We start from the raw sequence: 17,799 nt of genomic DNA on the forward strand, positions 1-17,799 counted from the left end.
TACACAATACTACATTATATATGTCACTGCATGCACCCACACTATGCTACTTAAAGTCATAACGTGCGTGCACAATACTACATAAAGGCGTAAGCATGGTAATAATCACACACACACACACACACACACACACACAAGGCACAAGCATTGTATTAATAAACTACATAGGAAAAAAACATAGAGAACACACTCTCTCTCTCTCTCTCTCTCTCTCTCTCTCTCTCTCTCTCCTCTCTCTCTCTCTCTCTCTCTTTCGCACACGCACACTTACACACACATAAGCATACATCAGTTATCAAATACTATACTTATGTGAATATGAAACAGTAAGTCTGATAGAAATAGGGCCTACACATAGCAGTAACAGGGGGGAAATGCAGAGAGAGAGAGACAGAGACAGAGACACAGAAAGAGACACAGAGAGACAGAGAGAGCGAACGTGAGGACCAAAATCGAATCCGTGATCTATTCATTTTGGCTTGAGTCCCCATTCCGCGGAAATACGAGCTGGTGGTGATAGGGTGGTGGTGGTGGTGATAGGGTGGTGGTGGTGGTGGTGGTGATAGGGTGGTGGTGGTGGTGGCGGCACAGTTAAAAGGCAGTGAGGGTGGTGATGGGGGCGGGGGGCGGGGGGGGGGGGGGGGGGGGGGAGGAGTCGTGTACATAGCGACAAGCCGAGGCCACTCCCTTTTAATTGTCAATGGGCTAGGTTCACGGACCTAGAAGTAAATCCCTGTCTTTTAAATCCGGTCGTGGAGCACCGAGTCTACACTCGGTAAAGTACACGCGACAATGGAAAACCGGCAAACGAAGCGAAACGAAGTGATTTTTTTTTTTTTTTTAACACTTGAAGGGAAACTGAGTGATAGTGTCATCATTGTTGTTGTTTTTCCACCCAGTTCTGCTGGCGGTAACTGAAAAAGGAAATCAAGTGACTGAATTTGTGTGAACACGTTGAAACACATAAAGTTGTTTCAAAAAATATGTTTTTAAAAAAACTGAAAAAAGAAAAAGAAAGAAAAAAAAATACGCATTTAAAAAAATCAAACACCATCGTAGTTCTTCTTCTTCTTTTTGCGTTTTGTGTGCCGGTGTACGGCGTGTGTGTCAGTGTGTGTGTCGGCACGGTGTGTGTGTGTGTGTGTGTGTGGTGTGTGTGTGTGTGTGTGCGTGCCAGTGCCAGTTTAACTGTATTTGAACATAAACCCACTTTCGGACTTTTGAACGTGTGTGTGTGTGTGTGTGTGTGTGTGTGTGTGTGTGTGTGTGTGTGTGTGTGTGTGTGTTGTCAGTTGTTGTTGTTATTGTTGTTGTTCAATGTTGTTGCCAGTTGTTGTTTTGTTTTGAAGGTTTGTTTCTGTTCACAAACCATTTGCAGGATCAGAGAGAGAGAGAGAGAGAGAGAGAGATTCAGTTTGAGAGAGAGAGAGAGAGACTGCCGAGCCAAAAATAACTCTGACTTGACTGACTGCCCGATGCACAAGATCCACCAACCAGGAACAGGTAACTCACTGAGAAGCATGAGGTTAAGGGAGAGTGACGCAAACAGTATGTTGACCACAGACTGAGAAGTCACAGACATTACAATCCCGCTCTAACTGTAAGTCTGTGGAGCACGTCATACATTATCACAGAGGACTGAATAGCTTTATTTTGACGACGGGCAACATATACCTAATACATCATACGCATATGTCTCAGTGTGTTCTTGTGTGTGTGTGTGTGTGTGTGCGCTCGTGCGTGTCAGTGCGCGCGGCGTGTGACTGACGGCGCTTGACAGAATGATATATAGGGGTGGGACTGAACAGCGCGGCAGTGCTCTGTATAAACTGAACGCTTCCCTCGCGTCACCTGCAACGGAGACAAAGAGCGGTTTGCTGTGCACTCCTTTTTCTTATGTCCGTACCCACGACAGAAGTCGTCACACACACACACACACACACACACACACACACACACACACACACACACACACACACACACACACACACGTGCGCGCGCACTCAGAGAGAGAGAGAGAGAGAGCAGAAGCTAAAGAATCACACAAGGCAATCGATGCAATAAACGCATAACACATACATATATATGTGGAGAGTCTCACAACGGAGTACAGGAGAGACTGAAAAGATTTCTCAGCCAAGAGAGAGAGAGAGAGAGTGATCGGGCGAGCGAGCGAGCAAAGGTCTCCTTGCCTTTCTCGCGAACGCCGTTTCGTAGCTCGGTCATGGTTTTTCCCTGTGCTTCTATTTATAACTTCGGCTTCGGCTTTCACGACTTGGTTTCGGTGTGAAGCAAAACAGAACTTTTTGGGTCAAGGCGGTTCCATTTGCTTAAGGGAACTCAGCATGCATTTAGACATCGAAACCAACAAACGAAACAGAAATTTGACAGACGTTTTCTAAAACGTTCAGCATCGAATTCAGTAATTTGAGTGTCGATTAGACGAACACAACAGCGTGCTTTGTTATTGATATCTCCCATTATGTCACAACCTGATTTTGTTTGTTTGTTTTTCGAAATTGGTTTGTTCGATCAGACTGTTTCGTATACTTCTGAAATGGGGGTGTTAACATGAAATAATTTCGAGCAACTTGTACTACTTGGCAAATACTTCTTATCACACATCCTATAAGCGCTTTATATCGAATAGCATAATTTGACATGTTTTGTTTATGATAAAGTAATGTCAAACATTTTTTGTTAATACTGGAATGCGAAATGCTGTAATACTCATCAAGAGTAACCTCCTTTGCGACCCAGTTACGTGTGACGTCACTGAGCGAGTGCCGTCTCCATTTATCTGTCATATTCATACGCGAAACATGTTTGTAACGTTCTTTTTTGTTGTTATAAAAACCAGCTTTGATCAAGACTAAAATACGTACTAACATGTAAGGTACCATACTGTGCAGGTAAAACTTTATTTTTAGATAGTGTATATGCGATAGATACCGAAAAGTGCTGGATTATATTACGGAGGAAGATTAACCGACGCGATACATCCGCCATTGTCCTGATGGGAGGTGAAAGGTTTTAGTGAGCGAGACAGCGATTCCCTGGTTTGCTTGCCTTTACAGTCTCCAATGTTGTTTTGGTGGATGGTTGTGTTTACTTAGTTCGTTTGGCAGTCAGAGGGAAAGGTGGCTACGTCGTCAGTGTTAGAGCAACAACTGAATTCGCATGTGGTTCGCCATACCATTGAACTGACTATATTTTTAGGTTTATCGCGCAAAGACTTCCAAGGCAAGCGCCATCAGCCATGCTGTGTCAGTGTGTGCGCAAAATCTAAGTCGCTGAATTCTGCTTGAATGACGTCGTTCAGTTAGATGTTGCACAGTTAGCCTGACGAAAACATAGCACGGATTTATTGGGTGAGTGAATTTTGACTTTATTCCTGCGTGTGTCATTTTATCTTAATTTATTTAGATACAGGTCCAATAGCTCTTCTCAATGATGTGTACGCGTACTGTTAAAAAAAAGTGGGTTGGGTTGGTTGGGCCTTTAAAAGGTTTAACTCAGGTCATTTAGATAGTTTTATGTATGAGCTAGATGATCTAATAGTAATAACGTTATCTTTAGTAACGTTGTCATATGCTTATCTCCAAAAGGTGAGAAATTTCCATTAAGGTTACAGGTTAACGTTCTTAATTGAGATATTGGTTGTTTAGGTCTACCCTGTAAATTTATAATAAACATTGAATATTGCATTCGATTATTTGCCAGTCGAAAAATGTATCCACTTTGATATTAATAACCGTGTGCATGTATGTGTGTGTCGTTCATTCAGTGTGGTACGAAGAAGGGAGGTTGGGTTGAGGTAGGTGAGGAAGAAATATCTGCGAAATATCGTTAATTTAGATCATTCAGACGTTCATTGTTATCGTGCATGTACCTTACCCTGTGTATGAAAGTACCCACATCCTGTTGTCCCCACAGGTTTGCGGATTTTAGATGTTTTTTTCTCAAGCTGCAAATGTTTAGTTATAGTCTTTTTCTCATTTCGTTGCTATAGCCTATTCCAGGAAAAAACCCTGTCCGTTCAGTTATGTGACCAGCCTGTGCTATCGTGGCCCGCCTTTTCTTCCCCACCCCCCACCCTCTCTCCACTCTGTCAGTCTGTGTTTGTGTGTGTGTGTGTGAGTGTGTGTGTGTGCGCTCTTACTCTCGCGTGCCACCGCGCGGCGCCGCAGAGCTCGTGGCATCACTTGACTGGTCCTCTCTGAGTCAGTTTCTCCCCCCACCCCCTCACACGCACATCATTCCACCCCTAAACTCACTCTTCCCCTCTACCCATTCTCTATCCCCCGTCACTAAATCTCTTTCCCTCTCTCGCAGCCTGTCTCTCCCTCCCTCTCCCTCTCCCTCTGTCTCCATCCCCACTCCCCACTAAATTTATGGCCTTGGGTAATACGCCCTACAAAGAATAGTCCATGGGTAAAAATGGGGATTTCTCTCTCTCTCTCTCTCTCTCTCTCTCTCTCTCTCTCTCTCTCTCTCTCACACACACACACACACACACACACACACACACCCAGCCCCCCTCTGCTAGAACCTGAGTGGTGGTCTTGGTGCTAGTCTTTCAAATGAGGCGAAAAACCGAAGTGAGGCTGACATGCAGCATGCACTTGGTGCACACATGTATGCAAGAACCCACGGCAACAAAAGGGATTTTCCTGGCAAATTTTGGAGAGAAAAAAAACAAACAAAACAGTGAAACATATTAGACTCTTTACTTCCCAGGGAGGGCAGCGCGAGTTTCAAACAGAACAGTCTTCTTACAACAAAAGGTAGTACTTTCCAGTGCAATACGTGAATAAGGCATGGTAGTTTTTCACACTGAAGGAGGATTTACAAGAAGCACCTTCTCATAGTTGTGCAGGTAAAGAGTTCATTTCAAAACAGAAACTCAACTTTCATCACACACACACACACACACACACACACACACACGTCATACATGCCCCAACCACCCATTCCTGTCAATAACTTAGTTTTCCATGCTTATTCAGTGTAGTCCTAATAGTCCCATCACATTAAAATGAAGGGACTGATGATCCTGTTCTGAAGCAGACTGACTGAGGATGAATCCCATATGTACAATAGTTGTTAGTACATCTTGCCTCAGGCCACACTCTCCAGTGTCTTCCTCTGCATTTGTGGGCAGCAACTCTCATTCACTTGTACACAGGTAGGTGTTGACATTCATGACCGTTTTTACCCCACCATGTAGGCTGCCACACTCCATTTCAGGGGTGTTCTTGCTGAGTATGTACTCGTTTCTGTAACCCACAAAACACCAACGTGGATTACACGCATAAATGGGGTTAAGGATCTATCATGTCTGTAGATGTGTTGACTTTTGAGATAAGAAAAAAATCTGTGATTTGAACCCAGGACGCTCAGGTTGGAAGACCAACATTTTTCACTTGATTATTGTGACTCTTACACTGTCTCATCAGTATATGAATAAAAAAAATCTATCGCAGTTCCAGTTAGTGATTAAAACATTGTGTTTGGTGCCATATTGATATTCTGCCCTCTTATACTGTTAAAACTAATGAACTTGGGTATGAAAATCATAGGTTCAGCATACAGTTCTTGTAATTTTTAGGCTTGGGGTAGGAGTCACTGTATTGTAGTTAATTAGTATACAGAACAAAATTTTATACACATTACTATCTCACACACACACACACACACACACACACATACACACACACACTGCTGCAAGTTAAATGTTGTGCAGATTTATGAGTGGCTGACAAAACTGTAATCATTGCAGAAAATTATTGAGGAGCGTAACGAGGGTTGCCAGTGGCATCCATCTCTTGGTTCCACTTACTGACTGTCCTGTGGAGTAAACCGCTTCATTCCTAGGAAAGAAACATTGGCAGGCACCCACTGGCCTGCTTGACACTACCACCATGAGTTTTACCAGTGACGAAGTAAATTTCCTGGTCTACAGATATCTGCAGGAATCGGGTGAGTTGTGTTTGATTCTTTAAACAGTAGAATCAGCTCCTTCACTCTTTGTTTCACAAGCATACACATTGCAGTGTTCATCACATGCTATGTGAATGTGTGCACACACTCAGAATGAGACGCGCATACAGGGTGCATGCACACATGTACATGGTGTATTCATGTGAACAAGGGCATTGACTGCATTCTCACTTCATAAAACACTTTGTCAATACCAAGATGTGCATCTTTGTGCATATCCATGTGTCATTCTGATGCATATCATGTCTTTGTTCCCATGGATGTGTGTACCTTTGTGCATATCCTTGTTTCATTCCGATGCATATCAGGTCTTTGTTTCCATGGATGTGTGTATCTTTGTGCATATCCTTGTGTCATTCCGATGCATATCATGTCTTTGTTCCCATGGATGTGTGTATCTTTGTGCATATCCTTGTTTCATTCCGATGCATATCAGGTCTTTGTTTCCATGGATGTGTGTATCTTTGTGCATATCCTTTCATTCCGATGCATATCAGGTCTTTGTTTCCATGGATGTGTGTATCTTTGTGCATATCCTTGTTTCATTCCGATGCATATCAGGTCTTTGTTTCCATGGATGTGTGTATCTTTGTGCATATCCTTGTTTCATTCCGATGCATATCAGGTCTTTGTTCCCATGGATGTGTGTATCTTTGTGCATATCCATGCGTCATTCCGATGCATATCAGGTCTTTGTTCCCATGGATGTGTGTATCTTTGTGCATATCCATGCGTCATTCTGATGCATATCATGTCTTTGTTCCCATGGATGTGTGTATCTTTGTGCATATCCTTGTGTCATTTTTCATGCATCTTACTTCCCTCTAAACAGAGATGATGAGTATGTATTTCACGCTTGTCCTCTTGTTTTCCTTTCCATTGGTCTACCTATGGCTGTCAAACCCAGCTATTGCACAGACTGGGAAGCAGTGCTCAAACTCAAAGGGTTTGCCAAGGAGCGCGTGTCAGCAATGAGTCATGATGTTTATTGATAGGGTGTCCCTCTGTCATTTCCTGTCCACTCCCCAATCCTCCAGTGTGACCCGTCTCCCATGTTAAATCGTTAATCAGTATAATAAAATGGCTTCAATGTTACTCGGTTTACTTATTTTGTGAATGATTATTAAGTTGCATAGAAATCGGCATCATATTTTCGTGGTACACATGTAGAGCGTGATTCTTGGTTTTTACTCTGGAAAGTGAAACTGTGATAGAGAGAGATGTTTTATCGTTGACGTCTTGGGAGGGAGCACCAGAAAGATTTCTCTTTCATGATAGAAGAAGCAGGAGGAAATCTTGCAGTCCCTGAAATATTCAAGCACAGACATGATGATGATATGCATTACAGACAAGGAAAGAAACATTCCATTCATTACCAGGTAGTCTTTATCTTCATGGAATGTGAAAATGCATGGTTGTTACATGCTCAGGTGGCAGTTAGGTTGTGCAAAGTGGTTTTTCACACGATTGTCAATAGCTCCAGTCTGTTGACAGTGAGACACTCAGATTTTGCGGGGGGGGTTTTCTTCTGTATATGAAAGACCAGTAAACAGGGTTGTTGTTGTTTTTTATCATATTCAAATAAAATCTTTTTTTCTCTTTCCTTTTTTTTTTTTTTCTTTTTGTGTGTGTGTGTGTGTGTGTGTCTTTTTTAGTTAAAGATTTAGCTATAATATTGATGCTTTGCAAAATAGAGATTTTGTTAGGTCAGTTGCAACTCTCCTTTGCATATATCATCATGAGTGGTAAATTAGAAATTGGAATGCTATTGTCAGGATGTACTGGTTTACACTTCATCATCTTAAATTTGATCGCCATTTGTTGATGCTCACAAATGTGTAATCAAAACACTTTTTCTTTGGACTCTGCACAGTACAGACCTGGTCATTCATTGTGTTCAGTTAAGTGCACAGTAGTGATCTATGTTTAAACATGTTGCATATGTTCAGACCACACAGTCTCTCACATTCGTTCATAACAAATCTGAAATTGCTAAAAACTTTTTTTCAAGCAGTCTTTACATGCTAAAGAACTTTATTCCATATCCCCATTCTGTCGGTCCAGAACAGTTCTGTGTATGTTTGTGTGAGCGTTTCTGTCTTGTGTGGTTTCATTGGTGACGTTGCAAAACAGTTTGTGAACTTTAAAAACCTACATAAATGTATTGCGTTATTATATTATGTTTGCATCATGTCCAGGATTTGTGCACTTTGAACTTTCAGAACGCAGTATAAGTGCATTCATGTATTATATGTTTGTGTTATGTGCAGGGTTTGTGCACTCAGCATTTGTGTTTGGCCTGGAGAGTCACATCAGTCAGTCCAACATCAATGGAGCCCTGGTTCCTCCAGCAGCTTTGCTGTCCATCATCCAGAAGGGACTTCAGTACACTGAAGCCGAGATCAGCATCGGCGAGGTGAGTCTTTCAGAGAAGTGTCTGCTGGTTTGCTCTCTGCTGTGTCTTGTGCGACGGAGGCATGCGTGTGTGTGTATGTGTGCCCATTCACACACACACACACACACACACACACACACACATGCAACACAAAACGTACACAGACACCCACGGTTGCATAAGTGCGTACACACGAAATAAAAACAGCTTGGTGCTCGTTTGATGAGTGAACACCATGAAACTAAAATATTGACTGAATCATCTTTCATCCTACCCACATACTCGAGTTATGTCACATGGGCACACAACACATTGACAGGCAAACATGCATCAGTTGCATGCATGTAATGTGTGTGTGTGTGTGCACGCAAACATTCCTACACACACATAACACACACATACACTACACTCACGCACGCAGACACACACACACACACACACACACACACACACACACAAAGAGAGAGAAAGCATATCCTGTATTGCATGTGTGCCAGGTAGACTGTAGGTTGTTTTTAAATGTGGAGTGAAGACGGTTAGAGGAGCAGTTAACATTCCTGCACAGAATGTTTCGGTTGTTTGATGGTGAAAACATCGCGCCGTATGTTGCTTTGGCCAACTCCTGTCTCTCTGTCTCTCTCTCTGTCTCTCTCTCTCACTTTACGTCGGTTGTTGGCTGGTAGGATCGTGACGTGGCGCTGTGCGACTCCACGTTTCAACAACATAAAAAAAAAAAAAAAAAGAGAGGGAGAGAGAAAGACGAAGAATGAGAAGGGGGAAAAAAAAGAAAGAAAAAAGATGGTGGCAACGCGGCTTGTTGGGCAGGCACGCACGCAGTCAGCTATTGCCCCAGGCCACGTCAGTCCCACGCACGCTACTGCCGCCGCTCGCGCTCAGTTTAGCTGCCTGCTGTATGTTGAAACGGACTATAGCCGTCTCTCTTTCTCTCTTCTCGGGCCGTTATAGCTGCTTGCGTGTGTGTGTGTGTGTGCTCCCGAACTTGAAAGGTGGTGGCCGTTCCTTGGATCGAACCATAGTAGCACCCTCGCCTCCCGCTGCTGAGTCAGCCTGTGTGTGGGTGAGGGTTCGTGCGTGCGTGGACACCCGCGTGTGCGCGCGCACACATGCGCGCACGCGAGCCTTTACAGTGCTTGGCTCTGGCTACTGTAGGTCGGACCTTGCGACCAACTTCGTCGGTCGAAAATTCAGGAAGTTTCCTGTGTGGCACCACTGTCTGGCCGCGCACCAACCACGGCATTGCGTAGGGGGGTGGGGGGGGGGGGGGGGGGCGGGAGATCTAAAGGGGAAACGGACCATAGGTTTGGGGGGTGATCGGTCGGGTCATAGGCAGAGACAGTCCCGTGACTTGTTTCTTTTTCCCGCCCCGCCATACATCGCCATGTGAGAGAGAGGGTGGGGGGGGGAGGGGAGGGGGTTCTGCCTTCCCAAGCCCTTCCCCCTTCCCATCTCCCAGGTTTTAATCCCGTTTCGGTTTCTCAGTTGTCCGCGAAAGTCGGGGAGAAGCGTGTGTGTGTGGGGGTGGGGTGGGGTGGGGGGAATAGGGGGTGGAGGTTGCTTGCCTCACAGCTGGGAAAAGGGGATGGTGGGGTGAGGGAGTCGTGTAGGTCAGAGTGGGTGGTGACCCCTTGCGGTCTGGTTGATACTGACCTCGGCAAGGACGATGATAATTGGAAGGCTGTAGTGTGAGAGGGTGGTGGGCGAAGGGGGCAGGAGGGGTGGGGAAAGTAAACAGACCATGGGGGTGGTGGGGGGAGAAATTGTTGGAGGGTGGAGGAAGGTGATGGTGGAAAACTCCAGTAACGTTGAAAAACTGGGCAGTCAGGGCTGTTGGTTGGTTGGTTGGTTGTATGGACTATCAGCGGCTTAATCGTCCAGCTCTTGAAATGTTATCTTGAGATAGTTGGGCTGTCGCCAGCTCTACCCACCCACACGTATTGATCGTGCTGGCTGTGGTTCAGTGTGCTGTGCTTCGTCTGCATCCTTTCTGCAGCCAGCTGGGGGAGGGGGAGAGGGGGCCGCGGGGGGAGGGGGGGGGGTCAGTGGGTCAGTTGTATTCTAGTTTGTTTTTTTGTTTGTTTGTTTTTTATTTGTTTTAATGCATATTGTAAAGAGTACGGAAGGAAGTGGTGCAAGGAGGGAGGTTGCAGAATGGTTAAGATGCTCAGCTGGCAATAGATTCCGTGAGGGTGTGGGTTCGAATCCAGCTCTCGCCCTTTCCCCCAAGTTTGGAATATCAAACGTTCGGAGAGACGATAAACCGAGGTCCCTTGTGCAGCATGCACTTGGCGCACTGAAAAAGAACCCATGGCAACGAGAGTGTTGTCCGCTGGCAAAATTATTTAAAAGAAATCCACTCTGATAGGTACACAAGTATGTTTAAGCATGCACTCGAAGCCTGACAAGCGCGTTGGGTTATGCTGTTGTTAGGCATCTGCCTGGCAGATGTGGTTTAGCATATATGGATTTGTCCGAATGCAGTGACGCCTCTTTGAGAAACTGAAACTGTAAAGATTGCAACAATATAAGAGTAGAGTTTCTGACCCTTTGTGCAATGGCTTACAGTTAATTGTAACGATATAAGATTAGAATTTCTGACCCTTTGTGCAATGGCTTACAGTTAATTGTAACGATATAAGATTAGAATTTCTGACCCTTTGTGCAATGGCTTACAGTTAATTGTAACGATATAAGATTAGAATTTCTGACCCTTTGTGCAAGGGCATACATTTTGGGGGTATTTGAGTCCTCTTTCTTCTACTGAGCCATGAATAACCATCTTCCACCGAGCCCTGCAGTGTGTATATTGAACCATGTTCTACCTAACTGTAGGGGGAAACTTTCTCAGCAGAGGGACATGTGGGATAGACCTGGTCAGTTTCGGCATCTTGCTATTGGCTGTCCTGCTCTCGGCATCCCTTTCATTTCTACATGGAGGCTGTGTCTTGGTTGAAGCAAACTAGCAAAATTCCGCCTATACACTTGAAATTAATAGGAGGGAAAACGAATTTACTAATACTGCTCACCAACACAGCAAGCAGGTTTCAGACAAAATGTCAGAAAAACAGAATAATGTGAATAACATCAGATTCTGTTCCTGAATTTCTGTAGAGACGGTTCTGTCTGAGCCATGCAGAACAGGAAATGCTGGCTGTTCCTATTTGCACACACAGATGTGCGCATTCACACATGCACGCTCAGGCGCGCGTACACACCTGACACACTTCCCACATTTGTCCCATGGGACCCCACACTACAGCCCTCCCCACCTCCATCAGACATCCCCCCAGCCCCTGGTTCTCTCTCTTTCCCCCTCTGTCTCCCTCTCTCTCCTCTCTCCCCACCTCCATCAGACATTCCCCCAGCCCCTGGTTCTCTCTTTCCCCCCCTCTCTCTCTCTCCCTCTCCCACTCTCTCCCTCTCTCTCCTCTCTCCCCACCTCCATCAGACATCCCCCCAGCCCCTGGTTCTCTGTCTTTCCCCCTCTCTCTCTCTCTCTCTCTCTCCTCTCTCTCCTCTCTCCCCACCTCCATCAGACATTCCCCCAGCCCCTGGTTCTCTCTTTCCCCCCCTCTCTCTCCCACTCTCTCCCTCTCTCTCCTCTCTCCCCACCTCTATCAGACATCCCCCCAGCCCCTAGTTCTCTTTCTTTCTTTCCCTCTCTCTCCCTCTCACTCTCTCCCTCTCTCTCCCCCCACCTCTATCAGACATTCCCCCAGCCCCTAGTTCTCTTTCTCCCCCCCCCCCACCTCTCTCTCTCCCACTCTCTCCCTCTCTCTCCCCCCACCTCTATCAGACATTCCCCCCAGCCCCTGGTTCTCTTTCTTTCTTTCACCCCCCTCTCTCTCTCCCTCTCTCTCCCCCCACCTCTATCAGACATTCCCCCCAGCCCCTGGTTCTCTTTCTTTCTTTCACCCCCCTGTCTCTCTCCCACTCTCTCCCCCCACCTCTATCAGACATTCCCCCCAGCCCCTGGTTCTCTTTCTTTCTTTCACCCCCCTGTCTCTCTCCCACTCTCTCCCCCCACCTCTATCAGACATTCCCCCCAGCCCCTGGTTCTCTTTCTTTCTTTCACCCCCCTGTCTCTCTCCCACTCTCTCCCTCTCTCTCTCCATCTGTTTCTCAAGGAGTACAGAGAAGAGTGATCTTAAATGCTCCACCCTGTTTGTGTATATTGGATAGAGTGCATGAATGGGTGTGAGAGAAAGCCAGTGTATACATGTGTGTTCTGCGTGACTGATGTTGACAGTTTTTCTCAGCCCTGTGTGGTTGGCACGGCGTTAAACAGTAAAAGCATGTGTGGACTGTAATGACCCCTTAGCTATAAATACATGCTGAGGATGAAGGAAAATGCTGTACGCCCTTCAAGTGAAGGGGAACGTCCGTCCTGTCCCGCTGCACTGAATGACGCCGGATGTTCTCCACACGAGACATGTGCATTATATTGAGCTGCGCGCACCCATGCATAATTGAACAGACTGACAGACATGTGCACCAGTGAAGACACGTGTGAATCTGCTGATGCCATAACCCCTTGTGCAACAAGTGGTGCATCAGAACTTCTCCCAGTGTGATAAGGGGAAGGTGTTTTGTCACATCAACATGCCTGTGCTCAGTATGTCTTGTACATGCTGTACACACGTGTTAGCCTTGTGTACATCTAATTTGGTAATGGTCAAGTTGTGTCTTAGGTTATCACTTTTCAGATACAGAAACAACTCGGGCAGAAGTTAAATGATAGTAATATAGAATGCATCTGGTCTTCCTGTGTTGTGGAGGGATTTCGCTTAATGTCCCGTCACACATATCGGTGATTGAAGATTCCTCTCTTGTCTTTCCCACCCGCTCATCACCATACACAGACACACTCTCTCTTTCTCTCTCTTTCTCTTTCTCCTCACCCCCTCAAATCTGCCATGTCCTCTACCCCTCTCCCCCCCCAACCTCCCCCCCTCCTCCCCCCCCCCAAAAAAAAACCCAACCAACCAACCTTCCATATATGTTCTCTCAGCCTGACTCTTCCCCAATCCTCTCGGTCTCTCCAAGTCGCAGTCTCATTGTGTAAACGTTTGACTTGAGACAAACACTTACTTGTACATTGCTAGCAACCCTCTTAACCCCCCCCCCCTCACCCCCTTTTTTCTTCCTTCTTTTTGTCCACTCCCATTGTCATGCAGACCCATGTCTGTGTTGTGGTTAGTGTTAGGCAGAATGAAAGTAGGCAGAGATCGTGTTTTCCAACAACGAAGTGTTAGGCAGAATGAAACTGTTGAAAGTAGGCAAAGATGATTTAGGCAGAATGTAAGAAGGCAAAGACAGTGTTTTCCAACAACGTAGTGTTAGGCAGAATGAAACTGTTGAAAGAAGGCAAAGACAGTGTTTTCCAACAACGTAGTGTTAGGCAGAATGAAACTGTTGAAAGAAGGCAAAGACAGTGTTTTCCAACAACGAAGTGTTAGGCAGAATGAAACTGTTGAAAGAAGGCAAAGACAGTGTTTTCCAACAACGAAGTGTTAGACAGAATGAAACTGTTGAAAGAAGGCAAAGACAGTGTTTTCCAACAACGAAGTGTTAGACAGAATGAAACTGTTGAAAGAAGGCAAAGACAGTGTTTTCCAACAACGAAGTGTTAGGCAGAATGAAACTGTTGAAAGAAGGCAAAGACAGTGTTTTCCAACAACGTAGTGTTAGGCAGAATGAAACTGTTGAAAGAAGGCAAAGACAGTGTTTTTCAACAATGATAACAGAAAGAGGTGAAGAAAGAGCATGTTCACCCACAACGATGAAAGTAGATGATGAAGATAGTGTGCTGTTCTCCACAATAGAGAAGATAGTGTTCTCCACAGTGATGAAGTAGGGGATGAAGATAGTGTGCTGTTCTCCACAATAGGGAAGATAGTGTTCTCCACAGTGATGAAGTAGGGGATGAAGATAGTGTGCTGTTCTCCACAATAGGGAAGATAGTGTTCTCCACAGTGATGAAGTGGATGATGAAGATAGTGTGCTGTTCTCCACAGTAGAGAAGATAGTGTTCTCCACAGTGATGAAGTAGGGGATGAAGATAGTGTGCTGTTCTCCACAATAGGGAAGATAGTGTTCTCCACAGTGATGAAGTAGGGGATGAAGATAGTGTGCTGTTCTCCACAATAGGGAAGATAGTGTTCTCCACAGTGATGAAGATAGTGTGCTGTTTTCCACAATAGGGAAGATAGTGTTCTCCACAGTGATGAAGTAGGTGATGAAGATAGTGTGCTGTTCTCCACAATAGAGAAGATAGTGTTCTCCACAATGATGAAGATAGTGTGCTGTTCTCCACAATAGGGAAGATAGTGTTCTCCACAGTGATGAAGATAGTGTGCTGTTCTCCACAATAGGGAAGATAGTGTTCTCCACAGTGATGAAGTAGGGGATGAAGATAGTGTGCTGTTCTCCACAATAGGGAAGATAGTGTTCTCCACAGTGATGAAGTAGGGGATGAAGATAGTGTGCTGTTCTCCACAGTAGAGAAGATAGTGTTCTCCACAGTGATGAAGTGGATGATGAAGATAGTGTGCTGTTCTCCACAATAGGGAAGACAGTGTTCTCCACAGTGATGAAGTGGATGATGAAGATAGTGTGCTGTTCTCCACAATAGAGAAGATAGTGTTCTCCACAATGATGAAGTAGATGATGAAGATAGTGTGCTGTTCTCCACAATAGAGAAGATAGTGTTCTCCACAATGATGAAGTAGGGGATGAAGATAGTGTGCTGTTCTGCACAGTGATGGGAGATGAGGAAAAGGTGCGTTCTTCCACAGTGAAGGCAGTAGGTGAAGAAACAGTGTATTCTCCCACCAGCACTGGTGAATGACTTGACTTGCCAGGGGCCATTGACTGCCTCAGCTCTGTCTGTCTGTCCTGGTTTATTCGGTGCACTCCTCCCTGGCTTGTTGGGGTGCAGATGACACAGCACCCTGACTGCAAACAGGGCCTTGAGTCAACAGCAGGGGGCAAAGTGGGTTGGAGTGTGGTGTGTGTTAGTGTCTGTGTGCGTGGGAGTGTGTGTGTGTGTGCTTCATGTGCAGTGTGTGTGTGTGTGTGTGTGTTGGTGTCAGTGTGGGTGGGTGGATGAGTGCTTGGTGTGTGTGGGTGTGAGAAAGAGAGAAGTGTGTGCGTTGGTCCTTGACAGGTGTAGTCGTCACCTGTGAGCAGAGTGTGGGGCTCTGTTTCAGCAGTGTTGTGCCCTTGACAATGGTGCTGTTACACTTGTCTTCCTCACTCTACCCAGCTATATTCTGTCTTCCTCACTCTACCCAGCTATATTCTGTCTTCCTCACTCTACCCAGCTATATTCTGTCTTCCTCACTCTACCCAGCTATATTCTGTCTTCCTCACTCTACCCAGCTATATTCTGTCTTCCTCACTATACCCAGTTATATTCTGGAATCGGTACCTGACTTGGTTGGGGATATGGTTTGTGTTCAAATGGTGAAAGAAGAGAATTGTGTCCCGCCCTCCAGGGCCCAGCCCTACACACAGTGAATAGGAATGAACTGAATTAACTGCCCCCAATGGCCGGCCATAAAGGGCTGTGGTATCTTTAACTCTCTCCATACGAACGGCGAAAGAGACGGCGTTAACAGCGTTTCACCCCAATTACCATCATCAAAATATTACAAATGGAAGGCTCTTACACTGAAGAGGTGAATGTTGACAAAGAATACCACAATTCTGACGACAGAAGCTAAAGGTTGGGTCATTCAGACACCCACTGGACATCCGAGGGGTCTGTGTAGAGGAGAAGAGAGGACTGGCCGTACTGAGTGAGTTAACCTTTTTGATATTTTTTTTCCTCACAATATTTTTGTTGTTGTAACAGGATGGCACGGAGCACGGACTGGAGTCACTGTCGCTGATCGACGCTGTGATGCCGGACTTTGTGGAGACCCGAAGCAAACAGAAGTCGGCCAAGGCAGAGACGTCCAACACTAACGGGGACAGTAACTCCAATACCGTCTGTGAGTACCTGTAGTTGTTCTTGTGTGTGTGTGTGTGTGTGTGTGAGACATTGATGGTGGGGGTGGGGAGTAGAGAGAAAGGGTTGCAGAATGTATATACATATAGATGCACGTGAATGATTGTGAGAGTATAGATTTGCAAAGATCTGTTTTGTTCTTTGGTGTTTGTTAGATTCTGAGACTCTCATCTCTTTGTCTCTGTCTGTCTGTCTGTCTGTCTTTCTTCCCCTGAGGGATTCCAGGGGTCTTTCAGCACCCCGCCTCCTGGAAAGAATGTGTAAGAAATGTCCTCTTTTCTACTGCTCTCTTTGTTTCGGTCTTTCCCCTTCCTTTGTCACTGTCTGCCTTCCCAGGTCATTCCCCTACTTTTTTTTTTTTTTTTTTTTTTTTTTTTACCCCAACAGCGTTGACGCTTTGTTTATAGCACTTTCTTTTTCCGTTTCTGCAATTTGTGATAGACTGTGTCTCCCCCCCCCCCCCCCCCCCCCCCCCCCCCCCCGGCAATTAGGTAGTGAGACTGAACCGCGGAGTTGAATAGGATGGAGTTGCATGGACTGAAGGGGGCTGAGGATTGGCAGTATCAATAGAAAAAAAAGATTTTCCGTGTGAGTTTGTATGTCACCACAGTAACTGAATAGGAGAGCGAGTGATCGTGTAAGAGATTGTGTGTGTGTGTGTGTGCATGTGCGACTTTGTGTGTGTATCTGACTGTGTGTGTGTGCGTGCGTGCGTGTGTGTGTGTGTGTGTCAGAGTGAGAAATACACATGAACACAGAAAAAGAGAGTAGAGCTTTAAGTGCTTCCACAGAAACTGACCAGCCGTGCAAGTTTGATGAGAGCGAGCAGGAAAGGAGTTGGAGAGAGAGAGAGATACAGACAACACACACACACATACACACACACACTCACACACACACAGGGAGAGAGAGAGAGAGAATACTCTGTTGCTTCAGAAACTGAAGAACAGCACAGATTAGATGAGAGCGAGCAAGACAGGAGAGCGAGCAAGACAGGAGAGTGAGAGAGAGAGAGAGAGAGGATAATCTGTATGCAACCGCAGAAACGGAGCAGGAACAGAAGGTAGAAGGGAGAGCAGGGGGGGGGGGGGGGGTTGTGTCTGTGTAAGAGAGAGAGACAGACAAGACAATTTTTGTTATTTACAACAAGGATAACACTGGTTCACTTGATTATTCAATTTTTTATATGCTTTCATTTCTTTCTTTTAGATATATATATATATAATACAGTCCAGTCTTCATTATAAATAGGGTCTCCACTGCCCAATAAATTCAAAATGATGAAGTCATGGTGTTAATGACGAGAGAGGGGGGGGGGGGACTTAAAGGGTGGTAGACAGTTGATGGGAGGGGGGGGGGGGGGGGGCAG

The 17,799-nt window shown here is 45.5% G+C and overlaps 1 protein-coding gene across 1 annotated transcript in view; it reads left to right on the forward strand.

Annotated features, from left to right (window-relative positions):
- Positions 1-3,023: 3,023 nt before the first annotated feature.
- LOC143275682 (F-box-like/WD repeat-containing protein TBL1XR1) overlaps positions 3,024-17,799 on the forward strand; it is a 42,468-nt gene continuing 27,692 nt past the window's right edge. The window contains exons 1-4 of the mRNA XM_076579974.1: positions 3,024-3,371; positions 5,783-5,982; positions 8,274-8,419; positions 16,275-16,413. Of these exons, the coding sequence (XP_076436089.1) occupies positions 5,925-5,982; positions 8,274-8,419; positions 16,275-16,413 (343 nt within the window). The 5' untranslated portion in view covers positions 3,024-3,371; positions 5,783-5,924. The remainder of the gene's footprint in view (positions 3,372-5,782; positions 5,983-8,273; positions 8,420-16,274; positions 16,414-17,799) is intronic.

The sequence above is a fragment of the Babylonia areolata genome, chromosome 30 (genome assembly GCF_041734735.1).
Source record: "Babylonia areolata isolate BAREFJ2019XMU chromosome 30, ASM4173473v1, whole genome shotgun sequence".
In the NCBI taxonomy this organism is placed as follows: Eukaryota; Metazoa; Mollusca; class Gastropoda; order Neogastropoda; family Buccinidae; genus Babylonia; species Babylonia areolata.